This window comes from Cyprinus carpio, chromosome B3 (assembly GCF_018340385.1).
Source record: "Cyprinus carpio isolate SPL01 chromosome B3, ASM1834038v1, whole genome shotgun sequence".
Classification (NCBI taxonomy): domain Eukaryota; kingdom Metazoa; phylum Chordata; class Actinopteri; order Cypriniformes; family Cyprinidae; genus Cyprinus; species Cyprinus carpio.
Genome location: NC_056599.1, coordinates 25497833 through 25509748, shown reverse-complemented (window position 1 = coordinate 25509748; position 11916 = coordinate 25497833). Strand labels below are relative to the sequence as shown.

The 11916-nt window shown below is 39.1% G+C and overlaps 1 protein-coding gene and 1 long non-coding RNA gene across 2 annotated transcripts in view; one reads left to right on the top strand and one right to left on the bottom strand.

The window, feature by feature from the left end:
- Positions 1 to 40: 40 nt before the first annotated feature.
- The window catches only part of LOC109102416 (cytosolic Fe-S cluster assembly factor nubp1-like), a 30423-nt gene continuing 18547 nt past the window's right edge, over positions 41 to 11916 (bottom strand). Inside the window, exons 7-11 of the mRNA XM_042720409.1 lie at positions 6466 to 6620; positions 5017 to 5127; positions 3989 to 4091; positions 3578 to 3661; positions 41 to 600 (exon numbers count right to left, since the gene is read on the bottom strand). Coding sequence (XP_042576343.1) covers positions 551 to 600; positions 3578 to 3661; positions 3989 to 4091; positions 5017 to 5127; positions 6466 to 6620 — 503 coding nt within the window. The 3' untranslated portion in view covers positions 41 to 550. The remainder of the gene's footprint in view (positions 601 to 3577; positions 3662 to 3988; positions 4092 to 5016; positions 5128 to 6465; positions 6621 to 11916) is intronic.
- On the top strand, positions 7186 to 7774 carry LOC109089686. The gene is made up of 2 exons (XR_006154228.1): positions 7186 to 7303; positions 7657 to 7774. It is a non-coding gene; the product is annotated as an uncharacterized LOC109089686 (long non-coding RNA).

Below are 11916 nucleotides of genomic sequence, written 5' to 3'. Positions count from 1 at the left end.
TTGTTATTTATCAAAAAACATAAAAAAAAAAAAACAGAGATTTATTTAATTGTTATCTTAAGAAATTTATTAGCAAAATTAAACATTATATAACCATTACATCTCATTGACAGAGAAAGCCACTATATGGCACACATCACCTTTTCTGATAATAAACTATTTCTCCTGGCCTGCTGAAACATGCCCATTGTCATTATAGTAATAATTATATTTTGGTTTCAGTTTACAATTTACAAATTTGGATTCTTGGATTGGATTGTGTCTTGTGATCTGTACTTCTAACGGACAACATGAAATCATTTTTGATGTATTATAACAAACTATTTTTCGAATCTAAAAAAAACCATATATTTTCAAAATCTGTGATTTGAAGGGAACCCAGGAATTCAGATAATATTTTCCATTGGCTCTGTAATTGAGTTTATAAAGGTGAACAGGAGTGCACAATTCATAATGACCTTTCTTTTGTGACTGATTAATCACATGACTGCTGTCTGAATTCATAGGACATCCCAGCTGGCTGGACAAAGATGTGATGTACATTTCTGCATCAACAAGGATCATCTGGTGTAGAGTGGGAAGAACAGTAATCTCTGATTTCTGTGAAAAAAAAGGAAAATATTTTTGTTATTGTCAGCACAAGTGAAGGCCACACTCCATTTTGTGTGACGACATTGAGTCAAAATAACAAGATATCCGGATTCTACCGAATACTCACTTCTGTAATCTGCTTCCAATTAAAATAAGGGGGGTGTGGGGGGTTTGGATTCTTACAAGCTACGCATTATTTCCTCAAGATTAGATTATTGTGAACATACACTTCCATTCAAAAGAAGTCTCTTCTGCTCATCAAGGCTGCATTTATTTGATCAAAAATACAGAAAAAAAGTAATCTTGCAAAATGTTATTACAATATAAAATAATTAATATACTTTATATATAATAATTTAATATACTTTAAAATATTTCTGTGATGCAAAGCTGAATTTCCATCAGCCATTACTCCAGTATAAAGTGTCACATGATCCTTTTATCAATGTTGGCAATAGTTGTGCTTCCAAATATTTTTTTGGAAACTGCAATACTTTTTTCAGGATTCTTTGATGAATAAAAAGTTAAAAAGAACAGCATTTATTCAAAATATAAATCTTTTCTAACAATATAAATCTTTGCTATCACTTCTTAACAATTTAACACATTTAATTTCTTTCAAAAAAAGAATGAATAAAATTTACTGACCCCAAACCTTTGAAAGGTAGTGTATATTGTTAGAAAAGTTTTCTTTCTTTTTTTTTTTAAATGCTCTTCTTTTTAACTTTTTATTCATCAAAGAATCATGAAAAAAAATGTATCACAGGTTCCAAAAAAATATTAAGCAGCACAACAGTTTCCAGCATTCATTATAAATCAGCATATTAGAATGCTTTCTGAAGATCATGTGACAATTTATACTGTACAAAACAAGAATAAAATAAAATTAAAAAAATATAAAATAATAAAAATTAAATTATAAATCATAATAAAAACTAAGAAAATAAAAATTATTAAAAAACAAAAAGTAATCACAATAGAAAATTAATGCATCTTTAGTACAATTATTAAGAAATTAAAAACAATTAAATTCCAGAACTTTTGACCAGTAGTGTAGTATTTTGTCTATATTTCAACAATTGTTCTCTTATGAGATACACACTTAGTGGCTTGGTTGAAGGATGTGTTAAATATGTCTGTGAAGAAATCTGCAAGTACTTCAGCACACATCTAGCAGGATTTTCCTCATACCACTATAGTTACTAATAGTACCTGGTCACCCAGCAAAAGGACAAAATTTACAAAACCTGGCTACACATAATTTTATTAACAATTAACCTAGCATGAAAAGTGATATTTAATACTTTTACATCAGCACAAAAATAAACTGCCCCTTTTTTCCACAAATTTTATGTTGCTGCATTTGAGTTCAACATTGAACCAATATTCAACAAATATACTCTTATTCTTATTCTTAAAAATATTCACCATTACGTCATAAAGTGGTACATTCCACAAACTGTCATTTGACAGACTGCCTTCAACATAAGCTATTTTTAGACTAATGAGAAAGCTTTAAGTTCTGAACCTTGCAGTTCTGAAGTTCTGATGTTTATTTATAAATAGGAAATTTTTATTTCTCAGTTCCTTACTCCTTGAAGCAGCTATATGAATGAATTGAGTTTATACCACATGATCTAAAGATGTCATTAAACAAGCAAATACACCTAGTGGCAGATCAGTGTGTATGAATAAAGAGAAATATACCAAGTGCCAATATCCAATGTCTTTAAAGGGTTAGTTCACCCAAAAATGAAAATTAGGCTGTTTTACTCACCCCAGAGGCATCCTAGGTGTATATGACTTTCTTCTTTCAGACGAATCTTCAGTCGGAGTTATATTGAAAATTATCTTTGATCTTTCAAGCTCTATCATTGCAGTCAGCTGGTGTTGCAGTGCTTCAGTCCAAAAGAAGTTAAATAAAAAGCGCCCATCCATAACAAAAAGTGTCTCACATGGCTCGGGGGGGGGGGGGTGAACAAAGTCCTCCTGTAGCAAATTGATGCATTTTTGTAAGAAAACCAACCAACGTTTGTTCACAGGATCAAAGCAAGCAAGTTTCCTTACTCTAGCAAAGGAAAACCCGTCTCCTCTTGGCTTATATCAAAATCCTCCCACATTCTTCTTTACAAATCATCGTTTTGTACTTCTAATTAGTCACCGTTGTTTTGTTTTGATCTCTCCGCTGCGTTTCCAGGGTGCGTCAATTCTGTTCGTTTACAACAGTGAACGCAAGCTAGATTAAATTGATTATTACATTTTGAATATGGATATTTTTCTTACAAAAACACATCGATTCGCTACAGGAGGCCTTTGTTCACCCCCTCAGAGCCGTGTAAGACACTTTTTTTTTTAATGGATGGGTGCTTTTTATTTAACTTCTTTTGGACTGAAGCACTGCAACACCAGCTGACTGCAAAGATAGAGCTTGAAAGATCAAAGGCAATTTTTAATATAACTCCGACTGAAGATTCGTCTGAAAGAAGAAAGTCATATACACCTAGGATGCCTCTAGGGTGAGTAAAACATTTTTGGGTGAACTAACCTTTTAAGGAACAAAAAAGGGGAAGAAAGGATCTGTATACAGAAGTTCTCAGAAAGCTATTTTGGGTATTCTTGACACTCAAATCAAGATTAAATATCTTATGCCCAATGAGTTTCTTGATTCACTGAAAACAATAAAAAACCGGTTCTTTATAAAAGGAATGGGGAAATCATTAAGCTCAATCAAAGTGTAAAAATATTTAATGTCTTTACATCTGCTGTCTTTGCAGTTGTTTTCCTTCAGTGTCAGGTGTCTCCTAATCTATTTAGTGCACACTGTCTTTTCACCCCTGGAAAAGCATGCCATTCTTGGTTTGTCAACACCAGTACTTGAGACTGTTAGGTAACACACTAAAGCAGCATTACCAGAATGGTTAGTAATGGCAGTTTATCAGCTTATGTGTCTGTTTTAGAGATGCCTGCTGGGGTTTGGATGACTTACTCTGGACAATATTCTGATAGGCCACTGCAGCAGGAGAGTCTGGGACTTCAGTTAGGAAAGATCTTCCCTCGTCACAGCTTCTCCCTAAAAGCAAAATACAGAAGTGCATTTAGAGAACTAGAAACTGCTGGCTGCTGACTTTCCTTTAGATGCTTTATAAGAACCACCGTAGGGAGTTTTTGATACTTGATTCACTGACTACACGCTGTAAATACTATAAAAACAAGGAAACACTCTCACAAAATAAAGAAATGCATTGCACCACAGTGCTACGATGTGAATTGTTTTAACTTCCTAGTGTCCTGACCACTTAATGCGGAACAAATGTAGAATGATATTTTGCTGTTGTATTTAATCTGGTTTAAAACATTCACTTCCTTGTGAATGGTAAAAGATTAAAGCTCTTTGTACCTATCCGTGGATCCAGGGGGACTCTGCCCAAAAGAGGGAGATTTAACTCTTCACACATTCTCTGTGCTCCTCCTGTAGTCGGAGGAAATATCTGTGATGTATTCTGTCAACAGAAAGAGAAGGGGTACTCAAAAAACAGTACAGAGTGTTTTTATGAACTGTAAAAACAGATTCATTTTAAGGATGCTACAAAAAGAATAATTACTATAATATTTGTAAATATCTTATAATCACATATAAAGGTCTGGGGTCTGTAAGATTTTTCGAAATGTTCTTGAAAATAGTCTCTTATGCATTTGTTTGATCAAAAACCCAGTAAAAAATATTCTGAAATATGACAAATTAAAATAACGTTTCTATCGTTGTTTATTTTAAAAATGTCAATTATTCCTGTGATGGCAAAGCTGATGCTTCAGCATCATTGCTTCAGTCTTCAGTGTCACGTGATCCTTCAGGAAACATTTCTTATCATTAGCGATGTTCAAATCAGTTGTGCCGCTTAATATTTCTGTAGAAACTATATTTATTTTTTTGTATTCTTTAAAGAATGGAAAGCTCAAAAGAACAGCATTTATTTGAAATAGTAATCGTTTTTAACATTATAAATGTCTTTCAACCAATTTAATGCATCCTTGATGAATGAAAGTACTGTTTTCAATAAAATATCTTACTGACTGCAAACTAAGTATAAAATTTAGTCACAAATCATCATAATATCTATTGACTCCTACTGACTTCTCTCCTGATACTTAATGGTGCTTTCGCATCCTCTTTGAAGCTTAATAGCTCTAGTCCCCATTAATTGTATCTGGCTGGTAAAATAAATAAATAAATAAATAAATAGGACAATCTTTAAAATTTCTCAATTTGTGAGAAAATAATGTCAATAAAAGTAAAACAAAAAGATGAAAATCTCAAACTTCTTTACACAAAAGTCACTCGCAACACTGTTAACATAAAGAAAATGTCAAGAGTGAAGTATGATGTTTTTTGCTGTAAGGTAATGCGTTTAAACATGTATACTGTACCTTGCATTTAGGACAAACAAAGCCACTCATGTTTTCAATCACACCTATGATGGGTATTTTGACCTTTTTACAGAATCGTATCTCTTTTCTCACATCCTGCAAAGATACTTCCTATTTGAGAAGGGAACAATAAAATAAAATAAAAATTATGCAGCAGTCAAAACATACAGTTCAGATTAATAAGGATTATTACATGGTATTCCTATAAACGCAGTACAAATGCAGCAAAATTGTTTAAGTTGGCTGATACTTTTCTTTTCATGTGCAGTGGTGGAAGCATAGTGCCACAACAAGGGTGACCCTAACACCTACAAACATTAAACTGAACAGTATTTATATTGTTTTTTACCTCTGATTCATAGCAATGTCTGAACTGTCCTGAGCGCGTCCGCGTCTTCTTCAGTCTGCTCGTGAAGTGCCTTCTTTTTCTTGCTGTACGGCGGATCGCAGACTTATAAGTGCATTACCGCCACATATCTCTCAAATGGACCACTGACACTCTTAATTGAGATTGTAGATAGAGTGTCAGTGGTCCATTTGAGAGATAGGTAGCGGTAATGCACTTATAAGTCTGCGATCCGCCGTAAAGCAAGAAGAAGAGAACAATGCCTCACATGCAGGCTGAAGAAGATGACGTTGATGCACTCAGGAAAGTTCAGACATTGCGGTAAATATCAGAGGTAAAAAAACGATATAAATACTGTTCAGTTTCTTGCACAGACCGACTGTTTTATGTCTTTACACATCCATGTATCGTCACGAGCCGCAAGGTTTAATTTGGTTTTGTTTGTGTATGTTTTATGACTCTCAAAGCCGTGATTCCCATCCACTGACAATACAGGACTGACAGACTGCAACGGTTTGAGTTAAAAATCTCAGTTTGTATTCTACTGATAAAACAGTCACCTACATCTTGGATACCTTGGGGGTAAGCAGATAGACATTAAATTTTCATTTTTGGGTGAACTATCTCTTTAAGGAAGTGTTAGTGCATTTATGTGTCCTATCACAGAGTTTCAGTGAAAGCCTCTAAACACTAATCCTCTTCAATTAAAAATTAACTGCACAGCTCAAATGCTTAGTTCTGAGAAATGTGTTGATGGATTCTTTCAGCATGTGCACAGTTAAGAAGTGCAACTCGTGTGAAGACATAAATAACTTTTTTATTTTTTATAAATTTTTCACACCACTGAGTTCCACTTCACTGTTAGCGTGCAGGAAATCAACAATTTTTTTTTTTACTTTCAGTTAAGTGTGAAAGCCTCTTGTTCCTCACGTCAATACATCTGAACTCATGATTAAAATAAAATGTTTTTTTTTTAATGCAAATCTTTTTATTTGAATCTTTTTTTAATATTTTATTTTTATAATGCAAAGCAGATCACAAAATATAAAAGCAACTTCCTGGAACATGCACAGCGTTTCACATGTCTTTGTGTTGCTTTTCACCTGCGGGGTGGTGATGATGACGGCTCCATCGATGCCAGCGCCGCTGAGATACTGCACGATGGACAAATGCTCATCAGATGTTCCTGGAGGCGTGTCTACGATCAGATAGTCCACTTCTCCCCAGTCCACATCCCTCAGAAACTGTTTTATCATGCCTAAACATTAACAAAAGACTAAAAATGTAACAGTGCACCATAACAAACATGTCACTGAATTAAATTTGGCTCCCATTTGTTTGTATAGGCAAAGCAGCTTCGTAGGAAATTAAAATATCATGTTGCAAAAAACCTGCACTGTTTAGCACTCCAGTCTTATGTCAGATGCAGTCTCTGTGAAAATCAGAAATGCAAACAGCTTTGCCACTCAAGATGATTCTGAACCTAAAATCCTTCTTTTTGTACACTAGTGTTTTGATGCTTGATGTGCACCACAATGAATGCCACAATTAAAAATTAATTATGTTTGTGTGCCAAAACTGTCTACATAACTATTGTGCAGATATTCAGTACTCCCAGTCTCCCACAGGAATTTACTTCCTACAAAAAAACAAACTACAACTAAGGATCCATTGGCTCTTAAAGGGGTCATATGGTTTTGCTAAAAATAACATTATGTTGTGTATTTGGTGTAATGAAATGTGTTTATGCGGTTTAAGGTTAAAAAAACACACATTATATTCCACATACTGTATGTCAGAAAGACCACCAGAACGGAAATTAAGAAACGGTTTCTGGCGGACCGATATTGTAGTTGCTACTTCCAGTAGACTGATGCAATAGCCAGCTCCAGACATGCGCTCTCCATTATTGTTCAGTGTTGTGCGTTTATGCAAACAAATGTGAGTAATCATGTAAATATTTAATTAACACTTTGTAGTTATATTTGTGAATGTCTGGCGATCTGTGGAATGTTTTTGAGATGTGTAATGACGATCGTGATGTGATTGCGGATAGGCGCTAATTCCATAAGCTGCGTTAGTCTGATCACATTGAACTCACAAGTGTTGTTGTATTTCATGCTGCGTCATGCCGTGTATTGGAGTTTACTTTGTTACATAATATTCATATATTATATGATAGTTAAGTATTCGTTTGTGATGAGTAATTTAATGTTATTGATATTTTGTGAGTTCATTTGCAGTGAATATATACAGATGTTGTATTCATATTGTATTCTTTATCTGTTTCACAGACCACAACACAATAACCTGTGTCAAATACTGCCATTTGATCCATCACATCTTCAGATGATGTTGTAATGGATATCACTGATTACCTGAAAAGTACTATTAAAGAAAAGCTTGAAAGGATTCACATCGACCATGCCTGATTCTCTGACCGGAATCAATGTCCATATTTGTTCGCCAGTAGAACTGAAAATTTAACAAGGTTGACAGAGGTGGTACCCTGCAACACTGTACATTATTGTTTCTCCTCTATGCCCCGCTTTTCTGAAATGCGTTGATTTTTACAAAGTTCATCTCTGAAAAGCGAGGTGTGCTGTGATTGGCCAGCTATCCAGCGCGTTGTGATTGGCCGAATGCCTCAACCGTGAGACGGAAATGTTATGCCTCTTAACATACTGTGATGTCTTGTCTGGCCAGAGCGACGAGACATAAACATAAAACCCATTATAAACGTGATATAAACATGATTTCTAGTTGTGTTTTCTTTTGGAAGGCAAAAACAAAGTAGTTTTGCTTTCTCAATGGAACAGCGTCACACACCCCCGCCTTGAGTGAGCAGAGGCCGGAGGCCTAGTGTGAGCCACGGCCGGCTTGAATGAGCAGAGGCGGGCAGCTTCAGAATGGTGCGGCAGGCGGATTCTACGAAGGAGCGTACCTTGGTCTTGCAGCAACCACACGTGATGACCCCGGGCTGGATGCCGCTTTGTCCACGGTGAAAGCCTATCAAGCGAGCCACAGTGCAAAGTTGATGTATTTCCTCAGCGACCAGCACAGATCAGCTCCAGGCATGACGAAGCGGATATCATACTCTTTTGGAAGGCCAAACAAAGTAATTTAGCTTTTACAGTGAAACACACTGCGTCTATACGACATGGCGGCGGCGGCAACAACAATACTACAACGAGAATAAAAGTTACGCCTTCTTTCTTTGCGTGATCATCTGGGCGGAGTTATGCAAATCTTTCCACATAGTGACGTAGACATGTGGGGGCGTGTTAGAATGAGATGTTTCAGGGGGGTGTGGATGAGTGTTAACATTTATAAAGAATATCTCTTTGGATTTGAGACTTTAGTCTTTGCAACTTCACAGATCTTCTTTATTCACCAAGAGCTAATCCACCTAATCCATCTATAACGGCCCATCCCCACTCCAGCTGTCCCAGCAGCTCCCCACTCCCGCAGGGGCCCCACCCAATTCCCACATTGTCGCAACAGTTCCCACTCCCGCAGGAGCCTTGCCTAATTTCCACACTGGCGTAGCAATGACCTCTCCCAAAGGAGCCTTTCCGTTTTCCCCACTGCCACAGCAGTCCCCACTCCTGCAGGAGCTTTTCCTTATTTCCCCACTGCAGCAGTCTCTGCTCCTGGAGGAACTTTTTCCCTATTTTTTCCCATTGCCGCAGCAGTTCCAGCTCCCGCAGGAGCCTTACCTAATTCCTACACTGCCCCAGCAGTGCCCGCTCCAGCAGGAGCTTTTCCTTATTTCCCCACTGCAGCAGCAGTCTCTGCTCCTGCAGGAACCTTTTCCCTATTTTTCCCATTGCCACAGCAATACCCTCTCCCACAGGAGCCTTTCCGTTTTCCCCACTGCTGCAGCAGTGCCCGCTCCAGCAGGAGCATTTCCAAATTTCCCAACTGCCAATGCTGCTCCTGCAGGAGCCTTACCTGCTTTCCTACACTGCCACAGCAGTTCCCGCTCCTGCAGGTGGTCTTCCATATTTTCCCCAGTCCTCGCTTCCACAGGAGCTTACCATTTTCCCCACTGCCACTGCAGCTCGGGCAGGAGCCTTACCCAATTAACACACAGTTCCCACTCCCGAAGGAGCCTTACCTAATTCCCACACTGCCACAGCAGTTCCCGCTCCCGCAGGAGCCGTTTTCTCCATTTCCCCACTGCGGCAGCAGTGTATGCTCCCGCAGGAGCCTTTCCGTATTTCCCCACTGCCACAGCAGTGTCAGCTCCCGCAGGAGCCTTTCTGTATTTCTTCACCGCCGCAGCAGTGTCTGCTCCCGCAGGAGCCCCTTTTTTTCTGTATTCCCCACTGCCGCAGCAGTATCCGCTCCCACAGGAGCCTTTTCTCTTCAGATGCCGTAGCAGTTCCCACTCCCGCAGGAGTTTTCTTTTCAGATGCCACAGCAGCGCCCGCTTCCGCAGAAGCCAATTTCTCTTTTCAGATTCCGCAGCAGTGCCCGCTTCTGCAGAAGTCTTTTCTGTATTTCTCTGCTCCCGCAGGAGCCTTCATCTCTCTCCCACTGCCGCAGCAGTTTCTGCTCCCACAGGAGCCTCTATCTGTATTTCTCTATTGCCGCAGCAGTGTCTGCTCCCGCTGGAGCCTTATTGGTTTCCCCCTCTTCCGCAACAGTGTCTGCTACTGCTGGAGCCTTATTGGTTTCCCCCACTGCCGCAGCAGTTTCTGCTCCCACAGGAGCCTCTATCTGTATTTCTCTATTGCCGCAGCAGTGTCTGCTCCCGCTGGAGCCTTATTGGTTTCCCCCTCTTCCGCAACAGTGTCTGCTACTGCTGGAGCCTTATTGGTTTCCCCCACTGCCGCAGCAGTGTCTGCTCCCGCAGGAGCCTTATCTGTTTTTTCCCACTGCCGCAGCAGAAGCCGCTCCCGCAGTAGCCTCCATCCATATATCTCCACTGCCGTAGCAGTGCCTGCTCCCACAGGAGCTCTTCCATATTTCCCCACTGCCGCAGCACTGTCAGCTCCCGCAGGAGCCTTTTCTATCTTCCCTATTGCCGCAATAATCGCATCTTCAGCAGGAGTTGTCATCTCTCTCTTTCAAGTGGATGCTTCCACGGAAGTCAAATTCTCTTCCTAGACACTGCAACAACAATTATATACCAAAGGACGTCCAGCACCCATCTAACATTAAGCCCGGCTTTTTGGGGAGTCGTAAATGTGCGTATCTGGCTGCTGTCCTGTTCTAATTGCTTTTTGGGTAGTTCTTTGGGCTGGGCCGGACTCCGAGCTCAGACCCCTCTCCCCGGACAGGGGTGGGGGGGGGGTGCCCCAGGCTCGGGAGTCTTGCCGGGCTCGGAGCTCTCTCCCCGGACAGCACACCAAATACGCATAATCTTTATTTAATTATAAGTAAATGTGAACTCGTGAAGTGATGTTTCATAAATTTCGGGAGGAGCATGCATGGATAATTAACACGGCCAGTTCATCATTAGTGATTACACTTTTACCAATCAGCTCAAGAGAAAACACCTATAAATAATCAAGTACGTCCTACCTTCGTTATCTCTTGACTTTCAGAATCCCTCCGCCACCCCGATCTCGCACCTTCAGCCAAGTTTCTACCCCAGCTCAGGTAGAAGCACTTTGGGCTGGGCCGGACTCCGAGCTCAGACCCCTCTCCCCGGGTGGGGGGTGGTGCCTTGCCGGGCTCGGAGCTCTCTCCCCGGACAGCACGCCAAATACGCATTACCTTTATTTAATTATAAGTAAATGTGAACTTGTGAATTGACTGAATGAGCCAGATTAATTCCATTAACTCTCTTGTGAGGCAGTTGCGTGGATTTTTTGGCTTGACACATTAAAAAGTACCTGTTCACAAGAGTCAGCTGTTTATGAATCAGACAATCACTGATTTCATCATGCCTGTTCCTGGCAGACAAGGCCAGTGTAACTTACAATAAGCCCTTTAATCATGGCCTTGAGCTATAGAGTATAATCCTGATTTTTTGATGCCTGTTCCTGGCAGACAAGGCCAGTGTAACTTACAATAAGCCTTTCTCACAACTCTAAAGTAAAGAGTACCTAAAAGAGTAAACACACAGATAACAACAGAAAAAAACATTGCAATATTATACATATTGTATGACACCAAACCAAACATATTCACACAAAGGCATTCATGTTGCATAACAATCATTGTCCTGCCAAACCCTCCACCCATGCTAAATGACCACACATAGTTACAGTCTTCCAAAAAAAGAACACTCGGGTCAAAATGTGGAAAACATTTTTTTATATATATATATTATATGCAAATTATAATTTGTAAATATCACTGTCAATTTGCATTTATTTGTTTACATTTTATTAAAAAAAAGTTTATTTTATTTTTAAACAAAAATGTCCTGCACTTGAAGCCTTATGACCTTTCCTTTACTTTTCTGTCCATTTGTATTCAGGTGCATCCCCAAAACTACCAAAAGCGAGCTGTGCATTTGATTTGAAGTTCACAAAACATTAGACATCACGTCAACTTCCCTTGAATCACACAGTGTTACTTCCTGAAATTAAAAAAGA